Source organism: Periplaneta americana, chromosome 8 (genome assembly GCF_040183065.1).
Source record: "Periplaneta americana isolate PAMFEO1 chromosome 8, P.americana_PAMFEO1_priV1, whole genome shotgun sequence".
NCBI classification, from domain to species: Eukaryota; Metazoa; Arthropoda; class Insecta; order Blattodea; family Blattidae; genus Periplaneta; species Periplaneta americana.
Genome location: NC_091124.1, coordinates 8,694,059 through 8,712,428, shown reverse-complemented (window position 1 = coordinate 8,712,428; position 18,370 = coordinate 8,694,059). Strand labels below are relative to the sequence as shown.

General features: G+C 34.0%; 1 protein-coding gene and 1 non-coding gene across 2 annotated transcripts in view; both read left to right on the top strand.

The window, feature by feature from the left end:
• LOC138704459 (catalase-like) overlaps window positions 1-14,808 on the top strand; it is an 83,692-nt gene extending 68,884 nt beyond the window's left edge. Inside the window, exons 6-10 of the mRNA XM_069832359.1 lie at window positions 727-918; window positions 2,540-2,692; window positions 5,538-5,773; window positions 9,237-9,369; window positions 13,842-14,808. Coding sequence (XP_069688460.1) covers window positions 727-918; window positions 2,540-2,692; window positions 5,538-5,773; window positions 9,237-9,369; window positions 13,842-13,952 — 825 coding nt within the window. The 3' untranslated portion in view covers window positions 13,953-14,808. The remainder of the gene's footprint in view (window positions 1-726; window positions 919-2,539; window positions 2,693-5,537; window positions 5,774-9,236; window positions 9,370-13,841) is intronic.
• A 3,366-nt stretch (window positions 14,809-18,174) lies between these two features.
• TRNAY-AUA (transfer RNA tyrosine (anticodon AUA)) lies at window positions 18,175-18,246 on the top strand. The gene has a single exon. It is a non-coding gene; the product is annotated as a tRNA-Tyr (tRNA).
• Window positions 18,247-18,370: the final 124 nt, after the last annotated feature.

Here is an 18,370-nt window from a genome sequence, read left to right as displayed (position 1 = left end):
CTGCTTCTGCAATTATAGACTATTTTCAGATTTACTAAAAGTTTCACCATTATGAATAATCCTCATAACAAAAAAATGGCCGTTTTTGTGCACTGATCTGCCGTTTTTATGATAATGTACACAAATATGAATATTTCTTAGCCATTCTTTTTTTCTATTTATTCCTGAATGTCAAATGAACAATACGAACTACAACCTTTGAAACATCCACAATAGAAATATATATATATATATATATATTTTAATTTCTTATGAGAAGTTAAATTTTTTATGTTTTTAGGTAAAAAAGTTAAAAAAAGAAACTATAAATGTTACAGCAATAATTTTAATTCATCTTGTTCACCGATATGAAAGACAGTTGCATGCAGAATTTTACTATGGTATCTAAAAAAATTTACCGAGTTATCACAAAAACGGTTTTGAAAAGTATAAGTTAGAGGAAATGAGCATTAAATATACCTTATGTGTGTAGAGAAGTAAATAAGCGCATGCTCGCACATTTATGATAATATCTACCAAAATATTGTATATATCGTAAAAATTTCTTCACTGATTTGAAGATAAAATGTCCATCTTTATATAAAAATTAATTGAAAAATGACTTTTTTACCCTCAAACCTGTATATTCCACCTTAATAACGTAAGAAAATACCCATGAAATGCAAAATTAATATACATAAATACATTAGTGTGCTAAAATGGGAAGGTTGGTTTTTGGTATTGCAGACTGACCAAGGCATCAAGTGCTTACTGGCAGACAAAGCAAATGACGTGGCTGCATCAGATCCTGATTACGGAATTCGTGACTTGTACAACGCCATTGCCCGAGGCCAGTATCCCACTTGGACTTTCTACATCCAAGTAATGACTTTCGAGCAAGCAGAAAAGTTCAGGTGGAATCCATTCGACCTGACCAAGGTTAGTCCAGTGTTATATAAGAGAGATAAGAACTGCTTACATTTCAGTTTAGTATGTCTTCTTTTTTTCTGTATCAGATATTGCAAAGAACGTTGCACATTTCTACTTAAATAAAATGAAGATTCACTCTAGGGTTCAGTAGTTAATATTACATGAAAGCCTTGTTACTTTCTTTTTCTATCATCTTTTCTTTCTTTATTCTTCTTCCATATTTTTATTTACAGTAAAACCCCGATAAGATGCTTTTCAAGGGACCGTGTATTAACCGGGACTGCATATTAGGCAGTATACTGTACTAATTTTGACTTATATATATTAGTATTTTTCTTTATTAAATACATGAATTATGAAAGGTAATACAGTATTACTCCATTATGTAATTACTGTACGTCAAAGACATTTACAATATGTACTGTACTTAGTTCTTTCGAAAAAAGTCTTTTATAATTGTTTGCCTTGTGTATGTTCTCAAACACCTCATATTTACCACACTTCACTTTCTTATGCTTACATCCTCCTGACATCGCAGCTGCAGTGATTGAGTCGCGATTTTTTATTTTTATCCTTAATGTCGATGATGGGATATTTAATGAATCAGAGAGTTGTTTCTGATCAAGAGTACTTTTTTCATCGTACTTTCGTAAGATTTCAAAATTTTCCGACATAGAAAGCACTTTTCGTTTAACACTCATTGTAATCACACTCACAGACACTTCAATGCACTAAAGGACAACAAACTGGCCAGCAAAAATTTTCAGAATTTTATTACGGCCAAGTGAGGAATGTTGTTTGAGAAAGAGGGTTAGCAAGAGGGTGAGGTATTGTAACTGTATGTAGGCTTTAAGCGCGCAGGTAAAGAATCGAATAAGAGAGCGTAACAAGAGGGTGAGGTATTGTAGACTGATGGTTTAAGTGCACACTAGTACTTTTCAGTACACTGAGTTCAACGGCCAAAATGTTTCATTGCTGTTACAGCACATTGCCGAAAATTACATAAAAAATATTCCACAAAAATAGAGTATTATGCGGGACTAAAAGAGCACAACAAATGGGGTATTTTATAAAGGCATTATATATGAAATGTGCAGGGATCGAACAAAAAAAAAGTGTATTACACGGGATAGCGTAATAAAATAATTACTTGTCCTAATAGATTTTTAACAGAAAACCTTAATAACCCGACTTTGATAATTGAATGAATAGCTCATTCACTTAAGAGATGCCTATGAAACAAGGTTTTGGGCCAATGAAACGAAACAATAGGGCACTTAACTGAAAACTCAAGATTGTAAAAATATCAGTAATCCAGGGGAAATGTGCAATCAAAATCATAATTAGTCGAACTTTGGCGATAACAGAATATAATATTAATTATATATTATATATATATATATATATATATATATATATATATATAATTGCCTAAAGTGTGCATTAATCTGTTTACTCCGTCAGAAAATTCATAGGAAGTTTCATATGCTTATTTAAATTTATATACCCCTTGTTATTCATGCCCCAATTTTTATGTTTATCCTCAAGAGCAACTAACATTACGTTATTGAACTCTAGCATTGTATCTTTTCTATATGCGTTTTTACTGATTGGATTTTAACTGTTGCAGGTGTGGCCACATTCAGAGTACCCATTGATCCCTGTTGGCAAACTGGTGCTGGACCGCAACCCCACAAACTACTTTGCTGAAGTGGAACAAATTGCTTTCAGCCCAGCACACATGATTCCTGGAATTGAGCCAAGTCCTGACAAGATGTTGCAGGTAACTAACGTTTATTTAACGCTTTGTTATCTGTAGAACTTATTTGGTTGATATTTATAGCTTTCCTATTATGATGCGTAACTTATTGCTGTCACTGTATGTATTATTCATTTGTGGATAATTTTACTATCTGCGTATGAAACAACAGTTCGGTATATCAGAGTTTGGAAACAATCCTGTACTAGTCCAGAATTTGTCTTCTGTTTTAGATAAATTTATTTGTTCTCTAGATTTCTGGAGTGGATAATCTTTTAGGAAACCTGTTAAGGTATCAGTATCTTCTGTGCATGTCATACTTTCAAATCATGGCCTCTGCACTAGAATGAGGTGGTATGGCCAGCACCACGCTTCGACCATCTTTCACCTTCAGGAAAGACCTGGTACTCAATTTGACAGACTGAGTGAATCCCAGGACCATTCTGAATGTTTAGTAATGAGAAAAATCCTGCCACCACCCAGGATTGAACCCTGGATCTGTTCATAGCTAGTTGCTCTATCAACTGAACTACTCGGCCATCAGGAAACTTGTACATGCTCAAATAGGAAAAGGATGGCGAATGATAAAAATGTACTTAACAATGTATTCTTAACTGAAAGCTTACAATTCCCAGTCTGCATTTTCAGACTGAAGTTGAAGCAGTTGCTGCTGATTAACTGAAGCAAATGAGGCTGGGCCTCAGTCACTTTCCTACCTTAAACTCAAAATTTTGTGTTTCTTAGTCGTATACAGTATAACATATTATATTAGTTATTTGAATGAAACATATGGGGTTGTAGAAGTAGAGAACTTTGTGCTGTATATGGACCTGTCTTGCAGTAACATTTATTTCTGAAGCCCAAAATGTTTTGGCCGGGTCTGGCTTCTGCATTTGATATGTTTCCACGGGTTTAGAAGTTGTATTCAGAAAGCTGAAACTGAGGCACATTTCTTGTGGCTTAACAGGTATTTGCTCACCCATCAGCTTTCACTTCTCCCTTCAGAACCCTATCTTTTGTCAGTGTCAGTTTCAAGGTTAGGATGGGGTGAGAATATCATGGTGAGTCGTCATGTTGTCCAGTGTGATTATGTGTTTTGGGATGATAGAAATCAATAGAGATGCGGGAAATAATTATGATAATTGTAATAAATTCATTGTTAGAGTATCCTTTTCGAGAGAAAATAATATTGAAAGAAGGTAAGTTTTAAATTAAGACAGACCTACGGCATCACTGACAATTTTTCAGAAAGATAATCTTAAAACTGGAGCTTTTAATGCATCCTGGTGTGAGCAACATAAATGGGTCTTTGGTGATGTGGTGCGAAATAAACTTTTCTGTTGGTCGTGCTTGTAAAAAAAAACCTTATATAAAAAGCAACTTTTTTAAATTTAGCATTCATTTATAACACAGTACTAATTATTGATCATAAGATTTCACTTTTTCATGAAAGTATTGGAAAGCACGACTGCTAATGGCTTCATTGCCAAATGCAAGGCACTAGACAACAACAACAACAACAACAACTTTTTCATGAAAGGGAAGCCTTTCAAAGATGGTTCATTCAGAAGTTTCGTTTAAACTTATTCAAATACAATATCGTAAGAACATAATTATGTTTGGAACTTCTTTGGGATTCCCTTTTTCCAAGAAAGATACATCTGCCTCTTAGCCCAATGTACACTGCTATCAAATGACTATTATTGCAGGCTTAGTAACTAGAGTCAACTGCAGGAAACATTTGATACTATCAGTCTCTCTGTGTTGGTATTAAAAAAAAGTTATATTTGAGTATTTTAGTGTGATATTATGTTGAGTTCTTTAGTTGTCTTACTCCATTTTATATAATGATAGATTGATAATACAATCTCACGGGAAAAAATGGAACTCTCTGCATCATAATCCAGAGTTAATTCCCGATTTACCACGAAAATTGTCTGTAGCTGTATTTATATTGGCAACAGGCCATGACTGTTTGGCCAAACACCTGCATAGAATTGGAATATATCAGTCCCCTAACTGCTCATTGTGCAACTCAAACCAAGAAATGGATTCGGAACACCTCAAAATCTGTGCTTCAGTGCCTGACCATGATAATAGCTTTGAAAAATATTGGAGTGCAAGAGGTCAAATGACTTCATTGTCAAACGCCTGGCATTAGAAAACAACAACAACATATTGAAAGACCAACTGTAGCTCGTGAATGAGGGCTCTAAAAAATAGTTTTGTAGTCAGACATGTTGACTAACCACCTCATAGTGGCGGATAATTGTTTGGAAACTAGTAATTAAAAAAAAAAATATATATATATATATTGTTGACATGTGCAGAACATTTACAGCTTCTTTGCGAATGTGAGTTTTGGTATCATGAGTTCTATGATGTGTAAATTTACAGACTAAATTAAATATGTGGATGATCTGAATGAGAATCAAGACTTACCTTTCATGTAGTTACGACATTTATCTTGACATTGTTTATAATTGATGGAGTTCGTATAAAGATAGACGAGAAAAGTTGTCGAGAAATGAAATAAATTGTTTTGTTGTGGTGTACTTTATTATACCATTTATCAAATAAAATTCGAAGTTGAGCGGCTTTCAATTTTCATGGGGAATATTCGTGTTATGTACTGTATAACATAGGAAACACTTTTTGAAGTGTAGCGCAGTGATTGAAATGTTCTGCTCAGAGTAATAGCAGGTCTGCACAGTTATAAGAAAATGATAGGGATCTTTGCTTGTGGTTGAGGATAGATTAGTATATATTAGTAGGCCTAGTAGAAAATGCCCATACAATATCTTTTCTAATATTTTTTTCATTCTGTAAGTAAATATCAGTTGATTCGCAGTAAATTTTTCAATAACAGGGCCGACTCTTCAGCTATTCTGATACACATCGCCATCGCCTGGGAGCCAACTATCTGCAGATTCCAGTTAACTGCCCATACCGAACACGCATAACAAACTACCAGCGTGATGGGCCTCAAACCTTCAACAGCAACCAAGAAGGAGCACCGAACTATTATCCCAACAGCTTTGGTGGGCCCGAAGATGTACCACATTGTGCAGCAAGCAAGTTCTGCCCTACAGGAGATGTGGCCAGGCAAGTAGTACTTATCAATCATGTTCACTTTCCAACTAGGAAATTAATCACATTAAATTAGATTTGAAATGAGGGTCATGCCTCATATACTGCCTTTCAGTACGGTTCTGGTTACTTAATGTTGATTCAGTTTCTCTTTACAATTTTTAAGACTTTGTATATGTTTCTAATAATAATAATAATAATAATAATAATAATAATAATAATAATAATAGTAATAGTAATAATTTATTTATTTATTTATATTGACAGAGTTAAGGCCATAGGGCCTTCTCTTACATTCTACCAGGTGACAAAGTATACAAGGAGTGAAAATTTAGCAAAAAGTTAAAGAACAGGATACTAATATATTAAAAAAAATATTAGCATAACAAAATCGACACTAAACAATATGAAAATAATACCATAATAGAAAATAGAAAGTAAAATACAGATCTAAAGATTGGAATATAATAAAAGCAACTCAGTTTGTACAGATAGTTAACAGGGAAAAACGTAAGGAAGGATACAACAAATGGAATGCAATGTAATAAAATAATAAAAAAAAAATACGAAATTTACATAGAAACAACAATTAAACGGGTACGATAATAAATTCATCTGGCGATAAAAAAAAAAACATCTTTACAAAACTATCGCAGAGAAAAGGGCTTATGAGTGAAAGGAATCTGAATTGAAAAAGTGCAACTTTAGTTTATTTTTGAAATTAGACAGTGTTTCACAGTCTTCAAGACTTTGTTTTTTAATATATTACCTGATTTGAAAATTCGAAAATCCTAGTGCTGTACACTTGTACTTTGACACGTTTTTGCCTCGTATTCCCTCATTCATGACATAATTTTACATATCGAATATCTACACATGGGATCATCAGTTTTATTTCTTTTTCTAAAGCAATACAGTACTGAGGATCTTTTTTGCCATTAAAAATACAGTGTTCTTGACTGGATTTGAACCCAGCACTTCGAGAATGTTATGGTTAGTTATGTAATTACCTTAAATATTGAATTTCAGCATATTTCAAAATTTTAATGTGGAACATTTAAATGGGCACCTACTCAGGAAAAATGTCAGTTACCATTTCTGTAATCACATGCATCCTGCTCCATAACGGTAGTGCGCTGATGGAACTTTGAACACACAATTATTGGAAAAATAAAATAAGGTTGAATATCATCGTATTTCAAGATATTACTAGTGACTTGAGCAGCAAGTCTTTTATTTGTCTTGCACTGTTACGATATTCCTTAAAAGTTAAAGTTCTTTGTTTTGTGATTATGATGAGAGGATTCTCATCTAAGCGATGTGTTGTTACCTATGATTATTTGAAATCACACAATTACCAACTACTTAAATATTCCATGCAGTTACAGGGATTTGTACAGTACGAATCCCCCTGCCTTTTTTTTTTTTTAATAAAGTTTGCACACATCAAAAGTAATATTTCTTTTGCACTTAATGAAGGGACAAATTCATTACTATATTCAAGGAGTTCAAGTATTGGGATATATGTCTCCTTAATAAAAATTCGAGGAGGCTTTTCAGTTCTTCTGAAAGGATTCCTGTCTATAAAGAGTTAATCAAAATAAAATATCTGCAGGACTGGGAATCACTAGAAAATAAAGAAAATTATCTTTGATTGTAATCTGCTTTATTTAAGAGAGTTGTTGAGGCATTCTCAGATTAAGATGTATGTTGTTCAATGTTTACAAAAGGTATCTGTAAGAATATACTTCTTTATAATACCCCTGCGGTAGTTGGAGTGGTCAGACCTTCTGTCTGTCATGCAGGCATCTTCATTCGACTCCCTGTCTGGCCTGGGTTTTTCATTTGAAAGATCTATAATGACAATTATGACGGACAAGATCATATTTGGGATTTTTCTCAGGGTTCTCCTGTCTCCCCATATTAGGCATCAACATCATTCCATCCAATGTCCATTCAGTCGTCATTTCATAGCTTCCCTGAATGCTGACTGGATGCAAGGAGGAGGCTGTCTAGGGATGAGTGGGGTTACCTGCTCAAAACCTGGATACTCGGTGAACCTTGGTATAGTTAGCTGGGATGGTACCTAGCTTGAGGATAGGAGCAATAGATCTTCTAGGTTGCAGTCCTGAGTTGCAGAGCCTCCTCCCGAAATTCAATTCAATAATAATATAAGGATTTAATTTTAAAATGATTAATAAATAATAAATACAGGTAATAGAAAAGTAATTTCTAAATATTGCAACTTGAAACGTAAAACTGGTATTGTATTGTATTGTATTGTATTGTATTTATTAACATTCCATGGTATTCATACATTGCTTACAGCTAGAATATGGAACAAGTCAAAAAACTTAATACTATTATAAAATCTTAATTTATAGTCACAGTCTAGATGAAATATATACAAACGAGATTTACAATATAGTCTACTAGTACAACACATAATTTTAGTATCAATTTCATGAAGTGTTATTGAATGTCATGAATTCACCTACAGACTAGAAGGCATGAGAAATTAGGTCTTCTTTAATTTGGCTCTAAATAATTTTATGTTTTGAGTTTCATTTTTTATATCGATAGGGAGGCTATTAAAGATTTTTACTGCCATATAACGCACTCCTTTTTGATAGCACGATAGACTTGCCGATGGAGTATGAAAGTCATTTTTTGACGTGTATTTATGCTATGAACTGTTGAATTAGTTACAAAGTTTTCACGATTACATACGAGGAAGATTATTAATGAAAAGATATACTGACAAGCCATGGGCATTATTTGTAGTTTTTTAAAATAGTCCTACACGATTCCCCAGATTTGGCACCTACTATTATTCTAATTACTCTTTTTTGTAATAGAAATATACTGTTACTATCTGTGGAATTTCCCCAGAATATTATTCCAAAATTCATTACCAAGTGGAAGTATGCAAAGTATATTGTTTTAAGGTATTGATATTTACTATCTTTTGCATAGATCTAATAGCAAAACAAGCTGAATTTAGTTTGGGGGTAATTTCTTTAATATGATTTTTCCAATTTAACACATTTTCGATTTTTAAGCCAAGAAATTTGATTGTTGTTGTTTCTAATAGGGATCTATTGTTAATTATTGCTCTAGAAATTTGCGATGTTGAATTTGGACAGGATTTAAATTGAATTATGTTAGTTTTGTTACAATTTAATACCAATTTATTGACTGAGAACCAGTCGCATATTTTGACGAGAATTTCCTCTGTTGAAGATTGGAATGTGTTGGAGTTATTGGCTGTAATTACTATACTTGTGTCATCTGCAAATAATATGGGATGACCTACATCTTTTATTAGGGGAGCAAGATCATTTATAAACACTAGAAAAAGTAGGGGACCTGATATTGATCCTTGAGGAATTCCATTATTAATAGTTCCCCATGTCGATGCAGATTTCATAGTTGTATTGGTTATCAGTATAATGAAGATAAATATGGATAACTTCAGGTACAACACTGGTGATGATGATAACTACAGTCAGCCCTCAACTTTCTGGAAGAAGACTCTAAAGCCAGAAGAAAGAGAGCGTTTGGTTGAGAACATTGTAGATCATGTGAAAGGTGCTGCAGACTTCATCCAAGTGAGTTACTAATTTTATACATATTATTGGAGTTGAAGTTGTAAGTTCTCTGCTTACGACTTCAACAGAAATTCATTAAATGTAGTAATGTTAATACTTACAGTTTCTTAAATTGTTGATATATAGATCTAAATCTTCAGAGATGCATCTTTTAAACTATTATGCCAACAGGTATTTATTCAGATGTTTTCTAATGGTTCTCGAACTGTTGTCGCTATTGTATCTATCCTCACTGCGTATCATATTCAATTGAAAAGTATTACTTTTACTTGAGTTCTTTACTTCAGACACATCATACAAATGTCTTTTGGTTTAAAATAGTATACAGACATAAAGTTAACTTTGTTTCTGACTATGGTGCACGACAAATTTTCTCGAGGAGTGAGTGAAGAGGAGGAAGAAGAAAAAATTATGGGCTACATTTCTGAATTATTGAGGAAATTGAATCTCATGGGGACCGTGGTGGAAAGGGGTAAGGAGAGAGAGAGAGAGAGAGAGAGACGTCGTATGAAAATCTAAACTTGTAATTTAATAACAAAATCATGTTATTTAAATTACTTCACTAATTGCTTCTACCTCCTCCTTTTTTTCTGTATATTTACTTAAGTCAAGATAGCTTATTCATTAGAGTGACTTCGGAGTGAAAGGGCACCATGCCATGCAGGAATGATCTTTTTCTTCACCATAACTCGCAAAAGACTTTGCGGCCTATTCAGTCTCTTATAAAATTAGTTCAGGGTGCTTCTGTCTCGACGTCCCTGCACCATTTGACTATTCATGGTCTCTGCAGGATGCTTCTTTCTCCTTTCTATCTCTAGATTAAAGAGGGTCATTTTATTAAGTCATGGCAACTATATTATATCAGCCAATAAAGCTGCAGGAATAGAAATGCGATTGAAGGTTACTGTAATGTGCTTTGCAATGCTAGTACCCAGTAGCGGCTCGCCGTAAAAAAAATAGGTGAAGTGCTGTTCACATACCAAATGCATGAACAGTTTTACCAATATAATGAGTAGGCCTACTATTCGTAAACTACGTACAGTTTTAATAGTTCTAGAACACATGCAAACAGGAAAATTAATTTATTTCAGGACTGACCCAATTTCTTGCATACCAAGTCAATCCTCCTACATTTTAAAGCAGCAAACCTGTCGATGTCTTCATAAAATGTCTGAGTTTAACTGAGGGTGGACAGTATATCTCCATGCAAAGCTATGGGGCTAGTAATGAAAGTCCCTCCTGTGATATAGCATTCCGAGTGAAATTTTCAATCTTTTCAAACAGAGAAGCTTCTTTCATAGGAAGAATTTTTTAAAGTTATTTTATAAACTTCTGTATTTTCATAGCACTTTTTAAAACAACAAATGGAACTGTAGGTCGTCCAGAATTTAAAACATCTTTTTTATCCTCATATTTAAGTCTACAAAACGACATTTCTGATAAATTACAAACCGTATCATTTTCGAGATACATATTTCGCACTCATTAATCAACATTTTCTATGTACTGGTACCGAAGTATTTGTATAATAGCACTATAGTGATTAAACATATAATATACCGGTACACTATGATGTAGGATTAATACACTACCGGGTATGTACACTTATCACTAATATATTCTAAATACATTAAATAATAATTTAATACACGATATTAAACTACATGCGTACATTTTTAATACACGATATTAAACTACATGCGTACATTTACGTGCACGTTAAACTATCAAATACAAGAGCTGGAACAAAACTGCAAGATCATGAGCTCATGAGAAAAAATAATACACGCAGCGGAAAACAACTTTTACACTTTGCGAATGTATGTGGGGTGTATTCCTGATAAAATAACATAGAGGCAGCTAATTTACCACTGCAGGGGTGGCTGCTTGAAAACAAGAAATGAGGATAATATTTCGAGTCAGGTAGTACATACTGTAAAATTTCACAGCCCTTAAACAATAGCGTCCGGCCTTTGAGACCATCTTCAACCCTTCTCTATTATTAGTACCGTTAGATCTGCAAACTGGTTACCGCACCTATTATACAAGAAGTCTGATAGTTCTCCGTAACTGAAAGACTCAGAAACGCACTTCACTCATACAATCTTTCTTTAGTGCGTGACGTCACGTTACTATGGAAACCAAGTGCTGTATGAGAATGGGAGCCCAAATAATTTCACCTTTACAGCATTGTAAGTTCGATAAGTCACCGCTCGGCGCTCGTAACAGTTGACATTATTCTATTCAGCGGACGGTTACAGGTAGTATTTATACAACTAAACACTGTTCATAACGACTGAAAAGCAAACTTTTTTTATTTTAGAAATACGGTATCGGTAATAACTGGAATTAATTATTAATATAAGATAAAATTGTGTTTTACACGTAAATACGTGAAGTGACACTTCACCTACTTCACCTGAATAACCGCCCCTGCTAGTACCAAATTGGGTCCGGGTACAGGAGGCAATGGGTGAGGGAAATTGAAAGATATGTAAATAGAAAACTTTGTTTTATTATGCACAAAAGGAAACAAGGTACATTACTCACAGCTAGCACCCTTCAAAATAATCACCCAAGGCTTCCACACATCTTTGTCAACAATGATGCAGGCGTTGAATACAATCAGCTGTGTGCGATTTTATGTGTACCACCTCTCGTCGAAACACTGTTAAGATGTCCTTCCCACGCAGCAGCTTCTTCAATTACGGAATGAGATCAAAGTTGCATGGACTGAGATCAGGCGAGTAGGGAGGATGTTCCAACGCACTATCACCCAATGCTTCTCGTAGTTCAGAATGACACTGACGATCATTTCTGCTATGAAGAACTGCAATTTTCATATATGACCGCTGTTCAACTTTATATTCATCTTGGAGCACAGCCTCTAGCATACTAACTTTTGTGTGTTCTGTCAACTAACCACCAATGCACACTGATGCAAACTGGTGGCGGCATCCCATACAGGGTACAACGTGTTTCGAAACGGAGATACTCAACTAACCACGTTTTCGATTATTTGGAAAATATAACATAGTTGCCATGACTTATGAAATAGCCTACTCTGAAATTTTTATAAAATAATCGTAACTTTTGTCAAATTTGAGTGTTGCTACTGTTTCGTTTCCTAGTATAATTTCTCCTTTCACAATTCGCGTGCTTTGATAATTTTTTCTCAAAAATTTATTTAGCTCTAACAGGTAAGTTGCTTTTACATTTTATAGTATCTGGTGTTATCCTTATGAATTTTTTTATTAAATATTAACCACAGTTTTTGTTCTCCTTTCTTACAACTTGATATAGTTTTAGTGAACATTAATAACTGTTCTTTGTTTATATTTTATCCTGATTTCTAAATGTTTAATACATATTAATGGCAATTTTTTGATTTCGTAAGTGATTCTCTTTCCCACTTTTAGTAGATATTGATGGCAGTTTTTCATTCACCTGTCTTATCCTAATTCCTAAATATTTTAATAGGTATTAACGGCAGTTTTTCCTAATTCCTGTTTTTACCACTTTATAATATCATTCCATTGAAGTCCTATGTTGGTAAATACGTTTTTGTATTTCATTTGGTGTATCTACACTGATTCTCGATGATGTCATATTCACTAACGTTTTCTACCGAATTATCTAATATTCTCCTGTAGGCCTATTGATATTTAATAAATTTTTTCTTCCTCCTGAAAAATTTATGCTCTATACTGTCCACATAGGAGATTTCATAAAATCAACGACGAAATGTTCATTTCATAACTATGCAGCTCTTATTTTCTTTAAGAATTATGTGAAAACGTACGACCATTTTATACAAAATTTCATTTTTTTTGTACTATTTTTTTCGTCTTATTCTTAATGTTCTATGAATTTTGCTCCCTAAAATATAATTTGGATCTAGTTAAGCATTTGGTCCATATATATCCATTATAAACTATATCTTTGAACTTGGAGTATTTTTTTTTTTTTCTAAAAGCCACGACTTTCATTGTCTCATATTTTAAAATTGTTACTTTCTTTACGAAGTCAGAAAATGAACAAAGAAATTTGGATTAATTTTTCATATCGGTTAACCTTTGTTTAGCAGAAATTTGCAGAATATTTCTGCTGCCAGGATAGAGAGAATGTTTAAATACTATGCTATTGTCGATAAATATGACGGATACTTGAACCTTTGTACAACTAGCAAAAATATTTGTGCTTCTTCTAGTAGTTATTCAATTATTAAAATTTCCATAGAATGGAAGCTTTGAATCTTTGGTGGATCACCACAATGTTTACTAATTAGCGATTTTCATTCTTAAGAAGCAAAGACTTTTGTTATGTAATATGAAGGACATGACTGCATATACAAAGAGGTACCAGTGTTTAATATATGTACAGCAACGTAATTCTGTTCAAAGAAGTTAATGTCTTGGTATTCTGACAGAAAGAGGAAGAATACAATTAATTTTTTACTTCTCTACTTTTAGGAACGCACGGTGAAGAATTTCTCCCAGGTGGATGCAGAATTTGGCAAAAAGCTTGCCGAAGGTTTACGTAAGCATGCCAAGAACAGCGGTATTGCATATGCCAACCTCTGAGCATATTGCAAATTGCCTGAAGATGCATTTGAAAAGAACTGAACGGGTTTGAGGGTTTATGAAACATTTGTTTATTAAGATTAATGCTGAAATGGTGTCTAGGAGTTGCTTAGTTTGATAGCTACTTTTTTACACATTAAGGGGACCAGTTTTCTTGTTTATATATTGTAGCCAATAACATCTGTATACATGTACATTGCTATGATGTAAGGAGCAATATGTTTGACTGTGGGGAAACTTTACAAATTTAATGTATGCTTATGGGAAATATATATCATACTTATTTTTGTTTAAAAAATTGAAGTACTAAATGAAAATCAGTTTCCTTATCATAATTACTCCTTACTAGGTAAAATATTACTCGTAATTCAAAAATATTCTATCATGTGGGTGTCAGTTCAATAGTTTCGTTATTTCTTTGTATCAGTGGCATCAAAGAGTAACTTAAGTTTCAGATTGATCATATTTTGGAAGATATTCCTTCTCCGCAAGTTTTAAGTAAGGATAGAAGTGAAAAAAAAAAAAAAAAAAAAAGGAAAGAGAGAACGAAGAAAAAATAAAGAAAGATTAGTAATAAGAATGGAAAAAAGAAAATCATAACCTCGGCGTGTTCACATATTCTTATGCTGAAAGATACAAAATTGGAGTTCATGTGGAAGAAATTACAAATGGACATAATATCTCTTGAAAAGCTAAAAATATAAAAACAAAAGAATGTATTAATTCATATATTGACAACATTTTTATAGTGTTGAAAAAAAAAGTGCTATATAGGAAGATGTATTTTACAATTAAAAATTGTAATGTTTTTATTACTCTGCATAAATAAGAAAATAAATGGAATGTAAGTGCTAAACATTAGAATGTTCCTCCTTCTGCAAATAATAAACAGGTCATATTTCTTGGTAACAATAACTGAGTAAATTATGGAAAATAGTAGATGCCTTAAAGAGAATAATGGCAGAAGAGAAATGTTTCCAGATTCTCATTTCATTATTCATCATTGCTAATTTAGTGAATTCCCAGTTAATTGTAGAAATTCTGTGACGTTTCTCTCATGCAAAAACAGTATGATGCATTAGTTTTCAATTGTTTCTTCATTACTAGATTATGGAAAAATAGACTTACTTACAAATGGCTTTTAGAGAACCCGAAGGTTCATTGCTACCCTCACAAAAGCCCGCCATTGGTCTCTGTCCTGAAGAAGATTAATTTAGTCCCTACCATCATATCCCAACTCCCTTAAATCCATTTTAATATTATCCTCCTATCCACTTCTCGGCTTCCCCAAAGGTCTTTTTCCCTCTAATCTCCCAACTAAGACTCTGTATGCATTTTTGGATTTGCACATACGTGCTACATGCCCTGCCCATCTCAAACGTCTGGATTTAATGTTTCTAATTATGTCAGGTGAAGAATATAATGCGTGTAGTATGAAGAAGTAGTGGAATGACAAAAAAAAAAAAAAAAAGAATGTACTCTAATACTGGTTTGCTACCATAAATTCCACTTTAACATCTGAGATGTGAATGCAGGTCTTCAACACTGAAAGTAAGTGCCCTAGTCATTCAGCTTTTATGAGTGGGAGATACAAATTTCAAAATCCCCGTACCGAATGTTCACCATTCGTAACTTCAAGAAATAATGTTTGTTGCTGACACATCTAGATATGGTGAAGTAAAATCTTCATGAACTCTGCTATTCTGTAGAGAAGAATTTCACGTAAAAGGCAGCAGTCATTAGCCCCCATGGTAAGATGACAAGGAAGGAGATTGGGTAACAGATTTTAATTTTAACATAGGTGAGAAATGATTCGTAAAGTTTTGCCTGGAGGCTCATTCATTCTGGAACAAGTTTTTTTATATAAATCTATGATACTGGCATTCCAACATTTTCCCACTTTTATATGGAGGAAGGACCCAAAGGCTAGCACTACAGCCTGTGGTTTATTGTGCCTTACCATTCTTTTTGTGTGGAATGGTTGAGTGAATGGCCACTTCTTGTAGATATGTCAGCTACGTGGTGCCATCTGTTGATTGAGCCTGTAGGCTCTAGATCTTGTGAAGTTCCACTAGAGTGCCTTTTCACCTTGAGTAGCTGGCCAGTCATCATCCTAATTTGTTAAACAATTACAATGCAAAGACCGAGCTTTTGCTTTTGACTCCTAGCTGAAATATAGACCCTGAGTTTATTTCTTTTAGTTTATTAAAGTTAGAAGATTGCTTCTTTCTTCTGTGTTGATGCTAAAGATGAGGCTGGATTGACGTGACCATGAAGTTAAAAAGATTTCCTCATTAACAGATTCGAGTGGTTCTGTGAAGTATGTAGAAACTGTTGATATTTGTTAAAAAAAATCTTTTATGCTGAATTTGTTTTGTAATCTGTACTGGTGGTAGTGCGTAGGAATGATCTTTGAACATCTCAAAAACTGCAAAGCAGATATTAGCTTACTCTTGAGCATGCCAAATATAAAAAAAATGTTGCTCTGATTAACATAATATAAAATGTTTCCTTAAACCAAATGCTCAACGATGGTGATTTGAATAACGTTTAAGAAAACCTGAGTGCCCTTTGATTTTTGTAGAATTGATATTACAGAATGTCAAGCGCTGATCTAATTTGAAGCCTAAACTAAATATGTAGTTATTTCCTGAGCATAATTTCATTGAATAATTTAAATGAAAACGATTCCTGTGGACAGGTTTTTGTGAATATAATCGTGGCATTTTTACTTGCATTAATTTTGATTTTCCAGATAACAATGTTTCTATTGTTTTGATATAGCTTTGAAGTCTGGTGTACACTCTTTGTATGTCGTGATCTGATTGCACATTCTGAAGTGACACACTGCCTCCTCAGACCAATGCCATCTGCATGCCAATCACAATACTACTTTCAGTTGCACCATTTTTGTAGATACTACTACTGTACTGAAATGGAGAGTGATGGTGGAATGATGAAGGGCAACGGACAGTTGTTGTTATCCAATGCCGGGCTTTGACAACGAAGCCATTAGCGTTCTTGCTGTCCAATATTTCTCTGTAGTGGATCCATCAGGTAGAACTTCACAGGTTTGTAGATAAACTGCAGTCATTTCTTCTTATTTGTGGCATAGAGGACAATTAGGATTCGGTTAATTAGCGTAAGTGTAACCGTTTTTTAAGTGGGCACGAATTTTTTGTTTGTAATGGTGGTTACATCACCCACTCAAGTAAACCCCCAGTATGACTGGAGGGCCACACCTGTTGTTGGTTAATGGGTCCATCGGACCTGGCCGGGAGGAGTTTGAGTCCACCGACCTTTCTCGCAATCACCACTTGTGGAAGGGCAATGGACAGGGTTACCAGATTTTCTCATCAGGAATCCAAGACAGGTGATCTGTGTTCCTACCTTAACGTGACTACACTTGAATTAATTCAATTTGCAATACAACCGATTTTATTAGTTTTATGTATTTTTACTAATTATTATAGGGTCTAAACTTTTCATTTTGTTACATTTTTGCTAGATTATAAAATTTCCTTTGAGTTATTGATAAAGTCTGGAAAAATAATATCATATTACAGCCGAAACTACACAGAAAAATGCATGATACAGTATTTAAATCCTATGAATAATCAACTTCCAAAGAGAGTAAAGAATAAAGATATTGTTTAATACCTAATACATATTACAGTGTTATCGTTTTTACTTCAATACAACCTGATAGGAGGTGCCAGGCTGTGTTGAGAATGATGTTCAACAAGGTCTTGAAAAAATGAATAAGGAATTTGAAGAATAATGTGTAGAAATGAGCAAAAAATTGCATTTCTCCATTAAAAAAAAATATATATATATATATATTGGGATAAATATAACTCAGTCCGGGACACACCATGGAAATCAGAACAATCCTGGGAAATCTGGAACATCTGGCAAAGGAAGAACCCTGAGAATAACATCCAGGAATCTTGGTCTTATTCATAAACAAATACAACTTTTATATTATTTTAATGTACACGAAGTACATATGATATTTTCATGCAGATATTCTGCGTCATCATACGATGAAAGAGTCGGATCCCGGCCAACTAGTCACTCATAACGAGTGCACCTCAGCACATGTGTGGACTTTGGTCCTACGTTCATAGACATCTATGACGTAGTGCAGAGGGCGGCCACTAGAGGGAACCCAAGAGTTGGAACTGAATCAGAGACAATTCTGTCCGATGCCGGGGTGGTATCCGGTGTGGCTTAGTGGATAAAGCATCAGCACATAGAGCTGAAAACCCGGGTTCAAATCCCGGCGCCGGAGAGAATTTTTCTCAGTTCCAAATATATCTTTGCCATAGCTGAGATTTGAAGCTGGAGTTGCAATCATAAGCCAGTGGTCTGCCACCTGAGCTACCAATCTTTATTTTTCTTCTCTTAAAGCTGCA